The 21,022-nt window shown below is 61.0% G+C and overlaps 1 protein-coding gene across 1 annotated transcript in view; it reads left to right on the top strand.

The window, feature by feature from the left end:
- The window catches only part of FBRSL1 (fibrosin like 1), a 92,015-nt gene that overhangs the window by 8,572 nt on the left and 62,421 nt on the right, over window positions 1-21,022 (top strand). The window contains 1 exon segment of the mRNA XM_058531180.1: window positions 10,712-10,912. Coding sequence (XP_058387163.1) covers window positions 10,712-10,912 — 201 coding nt within the window.

Below are 21,022 nucleotides of genomic sequence, written 5' to 3'. Positions count from 1 at the left end.
GCCAGCAGAGAGTACTTTGACTTGTTCTGCCCTCCCTGACTGACTGAGCATTTAATTAGTGCCGGCTGTGTGCCAGGCCCTGTGCTAGCCGTGGGGTTTGCTCCAGGCAGAGGAGGCAGACAGGTGACTAGACTGGTGAGTGCCTGGAAGGAAGTAACAGGCTGTCATGGTGGCATCATGGTGGCGTCAGGGGCTCGAGAGGAAGCCGCGCAGGCCAGGCAGGTTCTGGGGAGCTGGGACCAGCCTGGGAGGACGGCGAGGCCGGGCCGGGCTTTCAGGTTGGGATGCCTGGAGGAGGTTGATGGGGCCATCAGCAGAGGGGAAGCTGGGCTGGGGCGGTGGGTGGTCACCGAGGGCACTGAGACACTTTCTCCCTCAGGAGCTGGAATCTGAAACCTGCGTGGAACCGAGTGTTTTGGGGACTCAGAGCAAATGTGGTATTTGGTTCTAGTTCTGCGTGGAGAATGTTCCAGTGGCCTGGTTTGCCCAAGTAGTTCGAGAAAGAAAACTCGCCAAAGAGTTACCAGTTTTCTTTAGCTACCCAGGATTCTGTGTACCAGGCTTTCCTTTGTACTTGCGCGTGGGGGAGAGCTGAGTGGGAACCCTGGTGCCCAGCCCAGCGGGTGCAGCCCCCTCCTGCCCGACTTCCCAGTTGTGGTCAGTGTGCGTGTGTGCATGTGTGTGGGGAGTGTGTATGTATGTGTGCGCGTATGTGCACATGTGGGTGGGATGTAGGGTGTGTGTGTGGAGGTGTGTGTGTAGGGGGGTATACGTGGGTGGGGTGTGGGGGGGTATACATGTGGGGGGGTGTGGGCACGTGGGTGCTTGTGTACGCATGTGGGTGGGGTGTGGGGTATACCTGTGTGGGGGGTGTGTACGTGTGTGTGCGCGCGCACATGTGGCTTGGGGGGGGTGTACATGTGGAGGTGCACGTGTGTGCGTGTGTACACACGTGGGTGGGGCTTGCATGCGTTTGTGGGGTATACATGTGTGGGGAGCGTGTGTGCGTGTGGAGGTGCATGTGTGTGCGTGTGTACACGTGGGTGGGGCTTGCATGTGTGTGGGGGTATACATGTGGGGGGTGTGTACACGTGGGGGTGTGTGTATGAGGGGTATACATGTGTGGCGAGTGTGTGTGTACGTGTGTGGGGGTGTGCATGAGTGTACGTGTGTGTGGGGGGGAGTTGTGCGTGTGTGTATGTGGAGAGGGACCCCCTGATAGAAAGCCGAGGCTGGCCTGTCCAGGGGGTGCATCTGTGCCCTGCGGGCTGCCTGGCTCAGACGCCGCCTCGGGGGGCATCTCAGTGGGCCCAGCTCCGCTTCTTTCTTGGAGCACCCGTTTGGGGCAGGTGCTGCCCCTTGGACTCCGCACAGGCAGCGGACATGGAGCTGTGGACATTGAGCTGCGCACACTGACCCGGCTGCTGGCACCTGTCGCCCCCAGATAAAGGAGGGTTCTCTGGTGAGGGCTTGGTGTCGGTGGGTGGTTGTGGGGAGCAGAGAAGCCATCTGTGTGAGGCACGTGCAAGGCCCTGTCAGGGGACTACCACTTGCACCCCATTGCCAGGGAGCAGTGGAGACCGGAGCCCAGCAGGATCTACAGTGATGCCAAAAGTCACAGAAATGGGAACACCGGCAGCCAGGGAAAATGTGCATGTCTCCTCCACGCCAGGCAAGGCATTGACTCGCCTTATCCTCCCAGCAGCCCCTGAAGGATGTGCTGTGCTGTTCCCATTGTACAGACAAGGAAACTGAGGCACAGAGGTTCAGTCACTTCTTGAGTCTACACGGTTGGAAGAGGCAGAGCAGGATTGGAAGCAAGCATGGGGAGTAAGTCTGCTGTGCCTCAGGGGGCTGGGGTTGGAGGCCATGGGGAGAGAGCGGCAAGGTCCCCACCCATTGGGCCTGGACCTGCGTGTCCAGCCTGGCCCCGCCTGTCCAGCCTGGGCTCCAGCTGTCTGGCCTGGGCTCCACTTCTCTGGCCTGGCCCCATCCCTCTGGCCTGGGCTTCACCTCTCTGGCCTGGGTCCACATATCTGGCCTCCCTGCCTTTCCCGTCCTTGGAAATGACCTCAGAGTTTCACTCTGAGTCAAGAGTTGGCCCCAGAGGCCCTGATACCCCACTGGGCTGGTGGGTCCCTGGTGGGGCATCCAGACCAGCCTCCGTGGGAGCCCCAGCCCTGCATGGCTATCATCCTTACCCTGACTCCTCTCCCTAGCCCACATCACACTGGTTACCCTGAATCTGACATGTCATACCACCTCGTACCCAGCAGCTGCCACCCTCCCTGCAGACACCCCCCAGCCGCGGGGGAGCTGTTCATGCTCACGTAGGCCCAAGGGTTTCGGCCCTCAGTAAGAGCCAGAGTCCCTACAGGGACCCTTGGGTCTGCCATGACCATCACCTCTCTGACCTCACCTGCTGCAGCTGTGCCCTCTGACCCCCCAGCCCCAACCCCACGTGCTGGTCCCTAGCAGGTCTCTGGCTGACCTTTGGCCGATGCTCTTCCCACGCACTGCATGGCCTGTCCTCAGCACTCGGCTCTACCTGTAGCCCCAGTGGGGATTTGTCCGACAGGAGTGTACATAGCTCCATTTCTTGGATAAAGCCAGGGGCTCCTGGGTTCTGAGATCATGTCTCTGCCTGGCCCAGATCCCCCAGGAGCCCTCTGTCTGTCATCCATGGAATGAACCCACATTCCCCATGAGGCCTGGCCCTGCCCACCCCCCTCAGCGAGGCTCCTTGTCCCAGGCGCACTTGCCTCAAGGCCTTTGCACCTGCTGTGCCCCTGCCCAGCAGTCTTACCATCTCCCAGGAGCAAATTCAGGACACTTCCTCTGAGGCCCTTCTGGCCAGCACAGGAGGCCAGTGAAGCAAGTGAGCCTTGGCTGGAAAGCTGATTCAAATCTGCTTCTCTTCTTCCTCCTCACATGGCCCCTGCCTGCTCTGGACCTCAGTTTCCTCATCTGGGGAGGGGCTGATGAGGTGAAAGTGCCTACTGCACGGCCCTGTCTCCCTCCCTGTCTCCTCTTTGAATCCCTTCTCTGAGCTGATCCTGTGGCTTGTTTCTCTTTGTACCCCCTACCCCACGACAGAAGCAAGCAGGAGATGCTTCAGCAATAGCGGCTCTGGCTCCTGGCCTTCCTGGGCGACTCCCCCTGGCGGGCTGGGCAGACTGGTTGGCCTGGTGGCCCCACCACGTGTGACAGCTGAGCAGCAGCTGCACAGATCCCAGGGATGTGTGTGGGGTGGGGGAGCTCTCGGGGCGGCAGGCCTGAGACCAGCTCTGGCAGTCATGAGGGGCTGGCCAGGCTGCGCCTCGGGGTTGGTGCTCTGACGCCTCCCTCAGGCGTCCTGGGCTGAGAGGCTGGGAGGGGTCTGGGCAGAGAGACCGACCTCAAAACCTGATTGTCAGGACAGCGGCTGTGAACATGAAACCCCTGCCGAGTGTGGGTCGGAGGGTGAGGGCAGCCTGCCAGGCTGGAAGCGGGTGGGATTTGGCCTGAGTCCTGGATGATAGATCTATTGACTGAACACGTGAGCAGGTGAGGGCAGCCAAGGGCCTCGAGTCCAGGAGGTTCTGGGAGACAGGCCTCAGCCTCCTGGCTCCTAATGGGGAGGGGGCTCCGGGCCTGGCCCTGTCCAGGGCTGTCATGGTCATCCCACAGGGCCTCCCTCCCACGTAAGGTGGGAAGTGGAGGGGTGAGTGGGGGGTGAGGTCTCAGGTGGGCTGTCCGCCCTGCCCAGAGGGCCAGCTTCGAGTGCCCATGCTTGGTGACGAGGGGTGGGCTCTGGGCAGCTGTGTGGCTCAGGCCCAGTGCTAGGGGCGAGGCCCCAGTGCGGTTCCAGGACCAGAGGGGGCGCCTGCTTGGTTGAAAGGGCACAGCCACACCTTTGCCTGTAGGCTCTGGGGCCTGGAAGGGCTTGGCCCCCCGTGAGGGGGATTGCTGTCTGTGTTTGCCAGTTCTGGTTTCTTTTCCCCCCACGGTTGGTTTACTGAAGCGCGCAGTTGGAGAGTTCATTGGTGCTGCATAGTAATGATGTTTAGGGAGCTAAAAATAGTCATGTGAAATTGCTACAGGAAAATTTGTCAGTGAGTTCTTGGCATCGGGTGGTCCAGGGAGGGTCCAGGGGCCTGGTGCTGGGGGCTTCACTGCAGAGCCATGTTTGTCCGTCTGTCGGTGTGCACTGACAGGTGTACAGTGACCCAGGAGGGCTGTACAGGGAGATCTGTGGGTGGCCAGCGGCCGAAGGCCCTGGATACTCCCCTTGGGGTCTCCTTGCTCACAGCCTCTGACTCCTGTAGTGACGATGGGAGCTGGCAGCCCCCAGGGTTGGCGGTCGGGTGTCCTGGAGCGCCAGTGGACAGAGCACCCAAAGACATGACTCCAGGCCCTGGGCTGCTGGAGTTCCTCCTGGCTCACCCAAATTGTTGTTGCAGCCTTGGCAGTGCCTCAGTTTTCCCATTTGTGCACTGGGGCACTCCTAGCACCTGTTTTTGTGGGGTCGCAGTGTGGATCCACGAGCAGCTGTTGGTGACGCGCTCGGCAGACCGAGCGCCCTGGGTGTCAGACACGGGCCCACCGCGTGCCTCGGCCTCACTCCTCCCCGCAGGTCTGCAGAGGCTCTCTCGGGACTGTAGCTCTGCTTTCTCTCTCCGGCTGCAGCCCTCCCTGGGGTCCTCGTTGTGACAGTCGTTGTTGGGGCTCCGCCTCAGCTCTCACCACGGCCTGGGCACAGCTGCCACTCCAGTCTGCAGATGAGGAAACTGAGGCCACCCCGAGCCTTGCTGTCTGGGCAGAGCCGGCACTCTCAGCGCAGGCCCAGCAGGGGCAGAACCGTGGCACTGCGTGTGCCTGAGTGTGAGTGAGCCTCTGATACCGGCACAGGCTCCCACAGGGTCGGCATCACAGGCAAAGGCTAGCCCCAGCTATGGGTGCCAGGCAAGGGGCCAGCTCACGCTCACCAGCTGTGCAGTGCAGTGCAGTGCAGATGCGTCCCATTGACGCCCCACGGCAGGAATTGTTGAGTGCTGTGGTGACCGAGGGCCCCTACGATGCGCGGCATGGGGTCTGCTTCCTGAAGCCCAAGGATGTCTGGGCCCATTCTCAGGGCATTGGCTCAGTGTTGGAGTGGCTGCTTCTGGACCCCAGTGAGCCCTGCTCCTGCGAAATCCTGCTGAGATGGTGATTTTCCTTCCAGGAGAGGGAGCTGGCGGGGCTGGCGGCTCAGAGTTCATCCTCTTGAGCCTTCAGGTGGGAAACACCGTGGCCTCTCCTGGAGCCAGGATGTGTGTACACACGGTCTTCTGGTTGCGTAAGCCAGGAGAAGATAGCCTGTGGTCTCACTGTCCCCTCTGTCTGCACAGGACAACGCCTGCTGCCCACTGGCTCACCCTCAGTTGGACTAGGGGCAGATGGCCTCCCCGCTCCCCCGCTGCTTCCAGATGCAGGAGCTCCTGCCCTGGGGCCTGACCTGCTTGCACCCACCCGCCATGGCCTGCCTCCTCTGGCCCGGGAAAGCAGGGACATCTGGCTATGGTCAGGACAGAGCTGGACCTAGTCCAGGCCAGGGAGGGGGCCCAGGCACTGATGTTTCAAGGGTTCTGACAATCTACTTGGTTTTTGATATTCGTGTGTTTTTTTTAAAAAAAAAAAACAAAAAAATGCCAAAACAGTTTTACAAAAAATGTGATAAATTTGAAGGACTTGTTGACAAATGCGTCGTTTTCACCGCACAGGTGATTCGGTGACTGGATTTGTCTTGAGAGATGGCCTGGAGTTGCCCTGAGGCCCTTCCGGAACCGTGGAGGGGCCCAGGCAGGACCTGGAGGAAGGGTCTGTGTGCGGCACCTGCCACCTGGCTGTGCGGTTGACATTTCTGCCTCTGCCCTTCCATCCCTCTACCCCGTGTGTCTCTTTTGGTCACAAGTGCTCGTTAGCAAGACAGGTCCCGGCCCAGCTAGGTGTCCCCGTGGGGTGGGCTGTTTGTGGTTAGTAATGGAACGTTAGCACATTCTGTGTGTGCGCATACTGCAGATCACACACGGACAGCCCCGTTCTCATTCCAGGGCCCAGACTCCAGAGCTCAGAGCTCGTCCCCCGGGCGGTTTCTGTGATTTTACCCAATTGGGTCAGAAGCAGCCCTGGACGGCCCTAGAGCAGTTCCTCCTCCTTCTCTCAGAATGAGTGGCTCCCTGTAAAAGTGAGGCTAAACCCGCAGTGACTTGGGAAGTGCGTGTCGCGGGGTCAGGTCACATGGGGCAGGATGCTCGTTCCGGAAGGAAGTGGCCCATGGGACGCTGAGGAGAGATAACTCGCTGCTTTCTGTGGCAGTAAGAAGGTCTCGGCAGCCTGTGGGGGGCTCCGAGGTATAGAGGTGCATGCTGTGTGCATGTGGGAGTTGACAGGCCGACTCTCAGGGCCGAGCAGGGTGGGGCTCAAGGGCCTGTCCAGTGCGGCCGCAGTACAGAGAAGGGCCTGGCAGAGATATGTGTCCTGCTCAGGGACTCTGATCCAGCCCACTGCCCAGGCCGTGGAGGCTGGGTGTGTGTGTGCCAGTGAACGTATGCTTGTGTGCATGAGTGTGAGTGTGTATGCGTGTGCATCGTGGAGGGCCTTGAAGCCCCCACCCCTCACCACACCTGCGTGCACGGCAGGTGGCCCCTGCACTGCCCTCGGCGTGGTGAATGTTGTCTCAACCTGGCTGGGCCACAGGGGCCCAGACATTTGGTCAGCCATTGTTTTGGATGCCTATGAGGGTGTTTCTGGGTGAGGTTAGCGTTTAAGTCTGAGTGAAGCAGGTGGCCCTCCCCCTTGTGGGCGGGCCTCATCCAATCTACTGAAGGCCTGAAGAGAACAAAAATTCCCACCTTCCCCCAAGGAAGCGGGAGCTACTCCTGCCTGAAGGCCTTGAACTGGGACATGGGTTTTTTCCAGCCTTTGGACTGGAACTACCCCATCAGCCCTCCTGGGTCTCTAGGTTCTAGGGCCCAGGGCAGATCCGCAATCATGAAACCAGCTCCTCATAATAAAGCTCTTCCTGTATACACATCCTGTCTGTCTGTTTCTCTGGAGAGCTCTGACCAGTACACCCGTTAGAGCATGTTGCCTGAGGTCTTACTGTGGTTCTTCTCTGCAGGCCTGACTGCAGTCTGCTGGGCCCACCTTCTGCGCCATGATGGGGGCCTGGGTCCAGGTGGGGACCCTGAGGCTGGGCAGTGAGGTTATGAGGTAGCAGACATGCAACCTGGTGCCCTGTGGTCGGGTGGCAGCATCCAGGGTGGACAGGTAGGGACTGTGGGGACTTCACTGCTTCCCGGGCCTGTGTGGGATTGGCCTGTTAGCAGTGAGACCTGCCCGGGGCAGGAGGCCCGAAATAGCAGCGAATTAGAGTGATGGGCCCCGCCCTCGTGGGATAGGTGAGCAGCAATGTTGCTGGATCCCTCTGGGCCTTAGATCTGTCTGTAAGGGGGGACGACGGTACTCACTTGTCACGGGGGTACCAGGAGTCAACAAGTATTAAGTAGTACTTACCACATGTGGGAAGCAAGCTGCTGTCTTCACCAGGACTTTCTCGTCATGGCAGGGACAGCCTCGGTTTTCTTCCTGGGGAAGCCTGTGGCCGTATGCAGGGCCAGGTGCTGACTGGTAGAGCCTCCTGCCTGGCATCCCAGTCTGGGGGGGTGGGCACGAGAGAGGGAGCATGGAGCTCCTCGCCGCCTCAGGCCTTTGTACTCACTGCTCTCTGTGGGAGACTCCCCAGGCCCTGCCCAAGGGTCCTCCCTGAGCAGCTCTGAAGGGGCCCCTTCCCTTCGGCTTCCCTGCTTGTGTTACCCTCCTGTCTGTTTGGGTGTCACGGCAATTTGTCTGGTGGGCCAGCTCCCTCCTGAGCTGGTCACTGATGCCTCGAACTAAGCTGGCATACAGTCGGTGCTCACTGTCAGTTTAATGAGTGCAGGGGTAGGGGGACCCACAGAGCCTGGAGTTGGCCTGATACATACAGCAGGGCAGGGGCTGGGAGGTCCTGGGATCAGCAGAGGCTCTGTCAGGGCGTGGGGAAGAGTGGCCTCCTCTGAGATGAGCTGGTGCTCTGACTGGTTCAGAGGAGGGTCGAGGGCATCTGCCCGGGGCTCCAGGAGAGGCCGCAGAAACGCAGGTGGCCTGTGGGTGTCCATGGGATCTGATAGCCCGGAGAGTGAGCATGGGGAAGGGTCTGTCCTGTTCCAGGAAATCAGGTTCCACCTGCTGCCCAGGCGGAAGCCCGTGGAGCTTTTGGCAGAGCCACGTGGCTTGGGCTAAGCTGGTCATCAGTTGGGACCTGAATTCCAGGCTGGGGAGACAGCTTTGGCAAAGGAGGGTTTCCACCCTCACAGATGTTCCAGGACAAATGCCCCGCCTGTGCCCTCCCAGCCTGGCTGACCTTTAGGAGCCCCCAGCCCTGCTGGCTCACCCGTCCCTCTCCCTTCCCTCTCCCTTCTCTCTCTCTTCCCGCTGCCCCTCAGGGCCGGCCCCCCGACCTCATACAGGAGGGTACGCACGCCAGCCCTCACTCTGGGGTCAGAGGTCAAGGGGTGCTCCAAGCCCCTTGGGGAGAGGCCGTGGGCAAGCTGTCCTTCCTTGAGTCCTGCTGTGAGCCCTAGGTCTGTGTGACTGTGGGTTTGGACCCCTTAGGGGAGAATCCTGGGAGTGCGGAGGGTCCCACCCTAAGAGAGGATGAGCCTGCTGCTGCCCCATGTGCAGCTGCAGAGGCGGGTGGTCAGTCAGCCTACAATTGTGCATGGTTGCTCCCAGCCCAGGCTGGGGGTCACACATGGCGGGGTAGTCATGGAGGCTTCTGCGCCTGGAAGGACAGCTCTAGTCTGGCCAGCCTCTTCAGTGCCCCTCACTAATTCTGGGAATTGTGGGACCCTCTCACTGGGCAGGAGGAGGGGTGTGGGGGGACATCTTGAGGCAATTCCTGGCTCTAGGTCGGAGGGCCTCACGTGGCAAGCACAATGTGTCCCTGTCCCCACCTCCAGGCCAGGGGATCATGACAAACTGGGACATTGGTCCTTCCTGCCACCTGCCCAGGTGAGCTGAGGCCTCTGAGGCCCCAGCCAGGCGCCCACCTGAGAGCAGAGGCCAGCTCTGGGAGAGGCCGCCATGGTCGCTGCTGGTTGCATTGACCAGATCCCCTTGGGTCCTTGGGAGCCACTTCCTGTGGAGGTATGAGGGTATCACCTGGGGACACTTCCCATGGGGATGTGAGGGTATGACCTGGGGACACTTGTGTGGGAGTGTGAGGGTATCACTTGGGGATACTTCCTGTGGGGATGTGAGGGTGTCACCTGGGGACACTTCCTGTGGGGTTGTGTGGGAATCACCTGGGGATACCTCTTGTGAGGTTGTCACCTGGGGACACTTCCTGTGGGGATGTGAGGGTGTCACCTGGGGACACTTCTTGTGAGGATGTGAGGGTATCACCTGGGGACACTTCCCACGAGGCTGTGAGGGTATCACCTGGGGATACTTGTGAGACTGTGAGGGTGTCACCTGGGGACACTTCCTGTGGGGATGTGTGGGTATTACCTGGGATGTGGGGCAGCATTTCAGCTGTGGGTAGACGTGTCGGCATTGCCCTCATTCAGACCTTCCTCCTCCCCTCCCCCTTGGGCGGGTGCTTTCAGAATCTTCTGGGTCCCTTGTTGCCATTTCCCTCCCTCCTCTTCGGCAACCCATGGACCCAAGGGAGAGGCCAGTGGGCGACACCTCGCCTGCTCACCACCAGTAAACCAGGCTCTTCTGGGCTCCAGGCACGTTGGAAGGGCTGCAGGTGAGGTGGGTCCAGGATCTCTTCTGCATAGTAGGAGCTGTGCACCATCGTGCGGGCCCCCCGCCAATGGGGCATGAGTGATCATGCTGCCATTGTTGGCATCAGTGCAGCACAGACTTATTAAACATCCGCTGTGTCAGGCCCTGCTCTGGGCACTGGGTGCAGCTGTGAGCAAGGTGGGCACAGGTCCCTGTTCTGTGGAAGGGGTCTGGGGTCTCTGAAGGTCTGCACACCCAGCTGAGACAGGGAGCTCTCTCCCAAGACAGGACTCCACAGCACCAGCATTCTGGGCTGCATGGAGTTGGGTGGATAAGCCCGCAGGTGGCTCAGGCCCCGGGGTGGAGGCAGCTGGAGCTGGACTGTCTCTGCCTGTGGTCAGCTATGCCAGTGATGGCCCTCAGCCCAGGAGTTCAAGGGGCACCCCCAGGAAGGTTGATGCCTCACCAAGGCCGAAGCAGCCATCAGTCTTGGCAGCTGCTTCCTGCTGAGCTTGGGCAAAGAAGCTCCATGCTGGGCCAAGGATTAGGGCCCCCATTACTAGCGAGGGCTCCTTGGGAAACTCACTCCCCATCCAGCTTTCTTCCAACATCACCCTCTCTGGCTCCCTGGTCCTGACAGGCCCACCCACGCTCATCTGACCCATCTGTCCCCAACCCGTCCCTCCATCTCCCCTCGCTCCCCCTCAGATCTGGCCCTCCCAGGATGGGAGGCTCTTTGCCAAGGTGTAAGTCATGACCTGACAGCCCACTTGGAGGGCCCAGCATTCCCACGTAGGTGCTGTCACATGCCCAGGACCCTACTTTCAAATCACAGGGTTGCTCATGTGGTGTCACTGGTGGGATAACGTGGAATTGTGTCACTGCCGATTAACTGGCTTTGTCATTCCTCACCCGACAGAAGGACATGGCCCTGAAGCCACATGAGAGGAAGGAGAAATGGGAACGTCGCCTCGTTAAGAAGCCCCGGGAGTCAGAAAACTGCCCGTCTGCAGAGCCGAGTGAGAACGGGCGGCCCTTGGAGGTGGGCAGCCCCGAGCAGGACCTGGAGCCTGCCTGTGACCGGGGAAAGAAGAAGGTCCCGCTGCAGCCCACAAAGCAGGTGAGCACTGGGCCCCGCCCCCACTCAGAATTGAGAGCTCTGTGCCCCATTCCCCCTGGCGCCCTCGGGGCCACACCAGCACCTGGACACCACCCGTTGGCACCTGGGCCTGCCTGGCAACGCGCTCCATCGTTGTTGGGCATGGGGTATGGGGCATATGTGGACTGGGGCCTGGGGCAGCCGCCCGCCGTGAGCCTGGGTCCTGAGCAGACGCGGGAGACCTGCCCCAGGTGAGTCACAGTCAGAGAGAGGCCGTGCCAGGCTGGGAGCTCAGGAATGCAGGGGGGAGCGTGTGCTCGGGTGGGATGGGAAGCTGCACCCGCTGATAGGCCGGCCCCGTTTCCCCATTGCGTCTGTCAGGCTCCGCCGACCACGGGGTGTCCAGTGTGTCTGTAATGCGTGAGGACCAGGCTCATCGCCAGGTGCTCTCCATCTGCTACACTGACGTGAAACACAGTGTGTCTGCAAGGCGTGGGGGAGGGAGTCACGTGACTTGTGGTTGGTGGTCCAGGTGCAAGGGGCAACCCCACCCACCTGGGGCCCCTCCTCTACAGCTGCTAGGAGCAGGCCCTCAGTGGGAGTGGCGTCCTTGCCGTCACCCTGAGCCCAGCTGGGGTGGGGCGGGAAGACTGGGTACAGGGTCTTTCTCCCGGAGCATAGGGTTCTGTCCTAGGTGTTGGCTCAGCACTGTAGCTGCTTTCCTCTTCGGGGCTCACTGGTTTGCGCCTTCTTTTCAGAGAGGGGTTCTTGGTGTTTCACACTCCACTTTCAACTCCCTTGGGGATTGGGCTGCTGGTGAGGGGGCAGCATGTCTCAGGGGCCGGGGCTGGATGGGGGGTCTACAGGCACACCTGCCCAGGTGGACACGTGCTCTTTCTTCCATGCAGGTGTGCTCCCCAGAAGGGGGGCCGCTCCCAGCCAACCACTGGGACCAGAACGGCCCGGCCCAGCACCAGCAGCAGCTCCAGCCCAGCCAGCCCCAGGGGTCACTCCCAGCCCCGTGTCAGCGCTGCCAGCCCCGTCGGGCTCTCCCGGACCCCGGGCAGCCCTGCCAGCCCCAGCGGCCAGTCCCGGGTCAGCGTAGCTGGCCCCAGCGGTCACTTCTGGGCCCGAGACAGCCCTGCCAGCCCCGGCGGTCACTTCAGGGCCCAAGTCAGCCCTGCCGGCCCCAGCGGCTGCTTCCAGCCCCAGATCAGCACTGCCGGCCCCAGCGGTCACTCCTGGCTCAGCCCTGTCGGCCGCGTTGGGCACTTCTAGGCCCCAGGCAACGCTGCCGGCGCCTGCGCTCCCTCCTGGCCCCGTGGCAGCGCTGCCGGCCCCTGCGGTCCCTCCTGGCCCCGTGCCACCTCTGTCGGCCCCTGCGGTCCCTCCTGGCCCCGTGCCACCTCTGTCGGCCTCTGCGGTCCCTCCTGGCCCCGTGCCACCTCTGTCGGCCCCTGCGGTCCCTGCTGGCCCTCTGGCACCGTTGCTGGCCTATGTGGTCGTGTGTGGCCCCATGTCCCCATGGTCAGCCCAGCAGGGTATCAGGACAGCGGTGCCAGCCCCCACAGTCGCTCCTCATGCTGCATCCATGCCACCGGCCTACCAGCTCACTCTCAGGCCAGTGCTGCTGCCCCCGGCAGGCGCTCCTAGCCCCATGCCAACCCCGAAGGTCCCTCCTAGGCCAGCCCAGCCGCCCCCGGCGGTCACTGCTGGGCCTCAGTCAGCCTCAGCAATTAGTTGAAGCCCCAGAACAGCCCAGCCCCCCCAAACCTTCACTGCTGGGCCGTGGACAGCCGTGCCAACAAAAGCGGCCACTCCTAGGCCCAGAACAGCCGTGCCGAAGAAAGCGGCCACTCATGGGCCCGAAACAGCCTTGCCAGCCTTTGCGGTCACTTCTGGGCCCGGGTCAGCCCTGCAAACCCCAGCCATTACTCCCTATCCCCGAGCGCCCATCGCTCCTGGGACGGCCCCCCCCCACCCCGCCGACCTCTCCTGGGGCTTCCGAGCCAGCCACGGCGCTCCCTGCTGGACCTGGTTCGGGCCCGCCAGCCCCAACTCTCACTCCTGGCCCTGGGTCGTCCCTGCCGGCCCCTGAGGTCAGGACGGACTCGATCCTCCACCCCCGCAGTGGCCCGCCAGGCCCCATCCGTGAGCCCTGGAGCCTGATGCCTATTTTCCAGACCACCCAGGTGTGGCTGCGCAGGGCAGGGCCAGGGCCGAGGCGGCCTCACCCTGCAGCCTGAGATGCTTTGCCAGACTGGCCAGAGGCCTCCAGACAGGCCAGGCTGTTTGCGATTGGAAACTGAGGCTCAGCAGAGGCGAGAGCCTCCCCGCAGGGCCGCCACGAGACTGAGGCCTGCCCACACCAGGAAGAAAGGAGAGGACCCTCAGCGTCTTCCCGCCCCCTGCCATGCCTGCTTCCACCGTGCCCGCTGCTTTGTGACGTGCACACCCCTGGGAGAGGGAGCACAGCGACCCCCAAGGGCTCGGGTTTGGGGGGGGGTCCCTCAGTGTCTCTGTGCCTCTTAAGTTCCCACGTGTCCTTGTATGTCAGTCTCCATACAGGCCCGCCCCAGGTGTGCTGCCCAGTGAGTGTGTGTGTGACTACATGCATGTATGTGGTGTGCATGTGTGCGTGTACACGGTATGTGCGTGTACATGGCACGTGTGCGTGTGTGATTTGGGGGCGTCCAGCTGCAGGCCTTGCCCTCCTTGGGCCCCACCTCTCTGGCCAGTGTGTGTCCCCTGCCCCCAGGCAGAGTGTGGGCACAGCGGGAGCCAGGCCTCAGGTCCCGCACACCTCCCCTTTGGCAAAGGGTGATGTGTGTCTACCTCCAGGGTCCTGTGACTGCGAGGAGGGGATGCGAGGGGCTTTCGGGGCCATCTGTGGTCAAGTAGGAGCTACTGGTGACAGGGAGCTCGCCCCATGACTCTGCCTCATTTCAGTGGCCGAGCACTGCAGCAAGGGGCAGACTCTCCTGTCCACGCAAGCTCTGGACCAAGAGGGCCCGGCCATTCTCGGAATGCCCCTCCTGGCCTCCCACTTGGCCCCTGCAGCTTTCTGGCTGTCGGTCCCCCAGGATGTCCTCTGTCAGGACAGACCTCACACTACAGAGCTTTCTCCGCCCCCCGCCTCCCGTACCCACGCTCAGGGGTCGCCCATCCCTTGCCCCAGACCCTTGGCCCAGGGCAGCCGCACCCTGGTGCTCCCAGAGTCCTGGGCACGAGGCAGCAGCTCAGCTTTGACTCTCCAGTCTTTGGAGGTGCTGGGGGAGGGAGCTGCAGCCCTTTTTGGAGCGCAACATCGGCCTTTTGGGGGTGCACTGGCCGGGCTCCTGCTCTCTGCGCCGGGTCTCACCCAGCTGTGACGGTCGCTTCCACTGCGGACCCCATTCTTGGAGGCCACAGAGGTGCTGCGGGTTTCTAGGCCCAGGCCTTCCCCTCTCCCCACTTGCTAATGAGGCCCTCAGGGTCCTGACCTGCCAGGTGAGGGGTCCGCCCTGCAGCCTGACACCAGGAGCAGGGCCTGCAGGCATCTGTTCTCACCCAGGCTTTCCCTCCCAGAAACGCGGGGCTTATTTTTCTGATTAAAGAAAATAAAAAGTGCAGTGCCGTTATTTTTATAACAGCATCAGTTTGTAATTTAATGGATGAGCGTGTGTCGTACGTGAAGTGATTGATTCCGACAAGTGGTTTTCTGCGCTTCTGGACCTGCCTCTCTTTTATTATGGTCTGACTGAGCAGCGAGATGGCGGCCCGGGGAGGGGCCTGGACACGGCTCGTGTGCTGTGTGGTGTGGGCCTGGAGAACTCCAGCTCACCATAGTCACCCTTTTCCCTCGCTGGCAGGATTGGCACCTCCTGACCCCTCATGTTCCCGTCTCCTCTTGTCACTGCTGAGGGTGGCAAGGATTCAGGCCCCCCGCCCCCCGGAGCCCTCCTGACCTGAGAGGCAGCGTGAGCATCTCGGTCATGGTCCCCGTGCGTGCTCAGGTCTGGGTGAGGCCCACGGGCGGGCTGGCCAGGGCTGGTATGGACAGGTGCAGCCACTGCCTCTAGGCCTTTCTGCTCTGGGGGTATTGGCAGCGGCTCTTTGGTGCCACTTAGTGGGGTAGACAGACCTGACAGGGTGCCGGCCAGCAGAGAAGAGGGTGGAGACCGCAGTCTCCTGGACTGGGCCCGTGGGGTCCATGAGGCCAGGGCCTGGGGCCGCTCCACTTCTCCCCATGTGGAACCAGCCCCCCCATGGGTGAAACCCATGGTGAGCATAGGGTGGGGGTGGGACCTTGGATCCCCCACTGTTTGCTTCGTGATCGCTTGCTGAGGAAGGGGTTCGGGTTCCATCTGAGCCCAGAGGGGCTGCAAAGGCCCGCATGACCCGCTGTGGCCACGGCTGGCCTTGGGTTCGAAGAGCTGGGAGCCTGAGGGTACACTGTACTTCAGGGAGGCACCAGCTGCCGTGGGGGGACCGGACCATGCGTGCCATGTCCTGAGGGACCGCTGCCGACTGTGTTGCCGTGAAGAAATGCAGGTCCTGCGTGGCCAGATGTTTGATGTTTCTGAAAGCAGCTGGAAACCTACATTTTTCTGTGGATTTGGCAGTTTTGAAACAGTGAATAATTCTAATTTTATGAGCCATCTTGCAGGCCAGAGGGGCAGCTGTGTGGGCCTTGTGTGGCCTAAGGCAGAAGTTCGGGCCTGGGCGGCTGATCTGCCCCCGAGGCCAGGGGTGTGGGGTATGGCCCCCCCATCACGGGGAGAGTGGGGGCTGCCTGGCCTGAAGAGTGGGGTTGGAGTGAGTCTTTGAGGGGTGTGGTGGGGGACTGCGGGAGGCCTCATGCTGCCCCAGAGACCCCTCGGATGGAGACCAGACCCTGAGTGCCGTGTTCTGCTGGGGCGTCCCCTCCTCTGAGCCCTGCAGCACCCCACCGCCCGCCCTGCGCGGGCCCCTGCCTCCACTTCTCCATCTGCAGGCTGGGCCGTGGGGAAGGAACACGAGCCTTCGGTGCCAGAGCTCCTGACCATGACGAGTGAGGACGACGGTGCTGGTGGTTGTGGTTTGTTGTTGGATGGAGGAGGGGGTGTCTGTGTTGGTCCCCGGGAAGGTGGCACCGAGAAGGGGTTTTTCGTGCAGGTGCCTCCTCAGGAGACCCCTTGAGATCCACCTGGTGGAAGGCAGGCAGCCCGGGAGGGGAGGGCACAGGCGTGGGTGACCCATCGGGTTCCCAGTCCTTGGAGAGGTCCACCTCTGCCTGGGGCACCCAGTCCAGGCTGGCAGAGCTCGTGGAGAAGAGCTTGTCTGCTGCCATGCCACGTCTTCGTGTGTGTGTGCTTGTGGGCCTCTGAGCAGAGAGGTGCTCTCTGGGTGGGCCTGGCCCCGACACTTCAGACCAGACCTGCCCCTCACGTTGGAAACACCCCAGAGGATGAGCCCTCTACCTCCCGCTCGCTGAACGAGGATTCTGTCAGCAGCTGCGTCGCCGGGCAGTGTTCCAGGCAGTGAGGATGCAGTCTGACCAACGCGGGTCACCCCAGCCCGGGAGCTCTGCTCTTGCCGAGCGTGACTCAGGCTGTGTGCGTCTGGCTGCACTGACATTTGGCTGGACAGGGAAGCCGGCCAGCCCTCCCCCCCTGGCCAGAGGCTGCAATGATCACAAGACATCCCCGGCAGCTCACCAGAGCGGGGTAGTTCTAAGGGAGATGGTGTCCGTGTCCAGCCGCCCACCCTTGCCTGGGGGACCTGGCAAGAAGCCTGTCCCAGGCCTGGGTTTGGGGGGCCCGAGACAGAGCGGCACCACCCAAACCCCTGGAGGGGCCCCAGGGACCTTGTCAGAAGGAGGTTCTGACCCTGCAGGCGAAGCTCAGAGCAGCGTTTGATAGGACTTGATGGGAGTCACACGCAGGATTGTAGATGCTCTAATAGCCACATTAAAATCGTGAAAAGCAGAGACAAAATTAATCTTAATAATATACTTTAACTCCATATATTCAAAATAGTATCATTTCAACATGCAGTCGGTATAAAAATGACCAGTGAGATATTTTGCTTTTTTTATACTGAGTCTTGGAAAGGCAGCGTGTATCTTACAGGGATGGACCTTCCTGGTTCATGCTGGCTGCACGTCGGTGCCCAGGAGCCCTTGGCTCAAAGCAGGCGGTGAGGCCTGGGGAGGGTCCGGAGAGACGTGCCCCTCATGAGTTCTCTCTTCTCACACTTGCTGCTCCGGTTGGTTTTCTCATTCTCACGCTCAGCCAGTCCAAGGTTTGAATCCCCACCATTGGGCCAAGCGCGCGTCAGCCCAGAACCTGCCCTCTGAGCCGCAGGCCTGCATGTCCTGTGCCCTGGCGCCTCCACCAGGTGCCACAGCCCCCTCACTGAGCACGGACAGCCAGACATGGGGCTCTGATCTTCCCCTCATTTCAGCGCTGAACCTCGAGTCTGCCTAGGTGATGGGACCAGAGACCGAGTCGTCTTCATTGCCCTCCGCCACCCAGGCCAGTCCTTTGCTTCCACCTTCTAAATGTCCCTCTGGATGGGGTTTCATTAGAAAATAGTTCAAAGCAAATGAAAATAAAAATTCATCATTAGAATGTATGGGCTGCAGCTAAAGCTGTGCTCAGGGTGAGACCTGCTCCCCGTGCTGGTTTGGAAAAGAAGGTGGGCCTGAAATCAACGACTTGACGAGGCTTGGGGGGAGGACGGTACAGCTAAAGGAGGGAGGAAATAATGCAGGTGGGGCAGAAACTGATGGAAACAGACAACAGGGAAAATGAACAAAGCCACATGTCGATTTTCGGGAAATGTCGACAGTACTGAGTAATGTCCAGCCGGCTAGATCAGAGGAGAGAACACAGAACCAGCATCAGGAACGAGAGGAGATGCCCCTCGGGAGCTGCGGGCCTAGAAAGGGAGGGGCAGAAACCATTTCATTCCAGCAATTCAACAGCTTAGGTGAAATGGACACATTTTTTGAAGAATACAGCTTACCCAAACCGACCTAAGCTGAGCAGACGGTCTGCCGAGTCCTGTGTCTGTTCAGGAGACTGAGTGTGTGATCTGGGCATCCGTGTCCCTGCCAGCCCATCGCTGCCCCGCTGGCCCACCAACCCCACGGCCTCATGACGCGTCCTTTCATGGCTCTCCTGGCAGCAGCTTCGGTGGATCCCTGGTCACCGTGCTGACGTCACGACACCAGGAGGCAGCATGTTGTTGTTATTCCCCTTTTCCAGATGAGGAGACTGAAGCAACAAAAAAGCGGAAGCTGAGTGACTTGCCCAAGACAAATAGGGTGACACTGAACCCAGGCTGAGCGAGGATTCAAACCCAGGCGGATCATTCTGGAATCTGCCCTTGACCTTGACCCCTCCCTGGAAGACAGCATCGGCAGCCGCCCCTGGCCTGCCCTCTCTTGTCTCCCTGCCCGTCTGCAGGGGGTGAGGTTCCTCTAAGGAGCCCATCTGAGCATGTGCTTCCCCTGCTGAAAGCCTCCTGGAAGGTGCCCTGCCCCCTCACGGTGGAGTCCTGACTCCTGGACGTGCCCCACGAGGCCATCTGTGGCCTGCCCCGCCTTCCTTCTGGCTGACACCCTGCGGTTCAGCTCCCGAACCACGCCACCCACCTACCTGCAAGCCCTCTCCCCACCATGCCGTGTGCCCTCTCAGTCCCCTCTCCCTGGTGTGGTGACTGCCCCGTTTCTCATCTGCACCCCAGCCAGGCCTTGTACCCCGTGCCTGGCGGAGTGCTGGGCCACTGAGGCCTTGGTAATGCTGAGGGAGAGAGACAGAGACAGAGAGAGTGAGAGACAGGGAGAGGAAGAGAAGAGAGAGGGAGAGTTCTGGACGCTCCGTGTTGGCCCATCCATGCTCTCGCCTCGTCTGTCTTGCCATGTCAATACTGTGTGCCCGTTTGGGGGTTTTCTAGTCACTTAAAAGACAGTTGCCAGACGGCTGGGCAGTCCCTCCAGAAGACTCTCACCCGGCCTCTGCCAGGTGAGTGTCCTGGTGGGGAGCTGGCCTCAGCTCCTCAGGGCCTCGTTCTTCTCCCCTGTGCAGTGGGGTGATGACTTTCCTCCCTCGGAGTTTCAGGGTTGGTGAGTTAACTGGAGTGAGGTCTGAGCTGCACTGGTCCTGGCTGCCCGTGGAAACGTCTGGCTCCTGTTAACGTGAATGGTTTCTCCCACCTCCACCCGCCCTCACGCCTGGTTGTAGCTTGGGGGGCTGGCGCATGGGGTTTCCTAGGCCACTCCGAAGGCCTCCCTGCTGCACTCTGCGGTCCTCCCTGCCGTGCCTTGTGGTCCTCCCTGCTGCTCCACGATCCTCCCTGCCGCTCTGTGCAGTCCTTCCTGCTGTGCTGGCCTGGAGAACCGGCCTGGGTGTGCTGCTTCAGCTCCTCTTCCAGCCCAGGGGTGGCTGCCCGCCCGCTGCAGCTGTGCCCTCCAAGGGCAGTTCCACAGTGAGGAGCCCAGGCTCTGCTGCCCCACATCCACTCTCAAACCCTGGCACCGCCTCCTACCTAGTGGCCTCGAGCAGCTGACTTCTTTCTGGGCCTGTTTCCTCATCCGTAAAATGAGGAGCCCAGTAATACTACATGTGGCTTAGATTACTGAGACAGAAAAGAGAGTTAATTCACATGGTACGTGCTGTATGCATATTTGCTGTCGTATCGTGATTACTGCTGTATCTTGATTGCTCACAGAATGGTTTCTCCTGCCTCCTGGGCGAGGCCTGGCCTGGTGATGCTGGGTCATGGGGTGCTGGACCAAGACTGCCCACGACCCCTGAGTCTCCTCCCCAGACGTGACCCTCGCTTGAACAGAGTGCCGGGCCCTGCGCGGCCCGGGGGACTTGCTGGCAGGGGCTGTTGGGAGGAGGATGAAGGAGAGAGGATACCTGGGACGTGGCAGGCACCCCCCCACCTGTACTGTCACAGTTCCCGGTCAGCAAGGAGGGCTCATCATTCGGCATATACTTAGTTCTTAGAGCCTGCTTGTCAGTCCCTGTCTGGGTGCGGGGAGGCAGCGGTGAACAAGACAGATGACAGTCCCAGCCTTCGTGAAGCTTCAACTCCAGTTAGGAAGACAGGTGTGACACAAGTGGAGGGATTTTGAGATGACAACAGGCCTGCCTGAGCAGGGAAAGGGGGCTCCTTTAGATCCAGGATCAGGGCGGCCTGAGAGACAAGGAGTGGCTCCCCCCGCGCCCCAGGGAAGGGAGAAGTGTGACATCACTCTCCTGTAGAGGGACCATGGGGGAGTTTTAAGTAGTGCAGTGACATGAGCTGATTTATGATTTCAAAAACTCATGCTAGAGGAGAGCCGGGCAGCCGTGGGGACAAATGGAGGCTGTTGCAGCTGGACGGAGGTGCTGGCGTCTTGAATCAGGTCATTAGTCTTTTGGACAGATGGGAACAGCGATTGAACAGGCTGAGTGGCTCAGCCAAAAAGTAGTAGAGGCGAGATGGAGCCCAGAGGACCGCCGCTCCAGCTGTGGTGGTACACACCCCCAGAGTCCACTCAGATACACTTCTGGGCGGGGGGGTCGCTGCTCCCCCCGCCCCCAGCACAGGGGACTACACTCAGGCACAGGCAAGGCTCACACATAGCTTGTGTCCCCCGCACGCCATGCATCTCCTAGGGTGGTGGCCTCAACTCAGCCAGCATCCCTTATATCATCTGTTGTGTGTCTCCATCCATGTATCTGTCCATCCATCTATCCACTCACCCATCCATCTGTCTGTCCACCCACCCACCTACCCATCATCTGCCCGTCCACCCGTCCAAATCGCAGTGGAAGATTGTGGAGCGGTGGCAGGGTGTGGCCAGCCTCAGAGGGCAGCAGCTTGCTCCCTGGCTCCATGCTGCCTGTGGGGACACTGGTCATCCCCATGCACTGCCTGAGCCCCTCCACACAGTGCCAGGCCCTGAGCTGGGTAGTTGGGGACAGAGGACAGCCGCGGCCCACTGGGCACTCAGTCTAATGCAAGGAGACGGACACGCCAGCCAGCGATCCCGCTTCACTTTCAGGGACGCTAGGCACTGTGGGAGCCTCAAGGCCCTCCCCCCAGCCTGGGTGACGGGGGAGTGGAGGGAGTATCAGGAAGGGTTTCTGGAAGAAGCGGGGTCCACACTCA

Source organism: Diceros bicornis, chromosome 35 (genome assembly GCF_020826845.1).
Source record: "Diceros bicornis minor isolate mBicDic1 chromosome 35, mDicBic1.mat.cur, whole genome shotgun sequence".
Lineage (NCBI taxonomy): Eukaryota > Metazoa > Chordata > Mammalia > Perissodactyla > Rhinocerotidae > Diceros > Diceros bicornis.
This window is presented reverse-complemented; position numbering and strand designations above follow the sequence as displayed.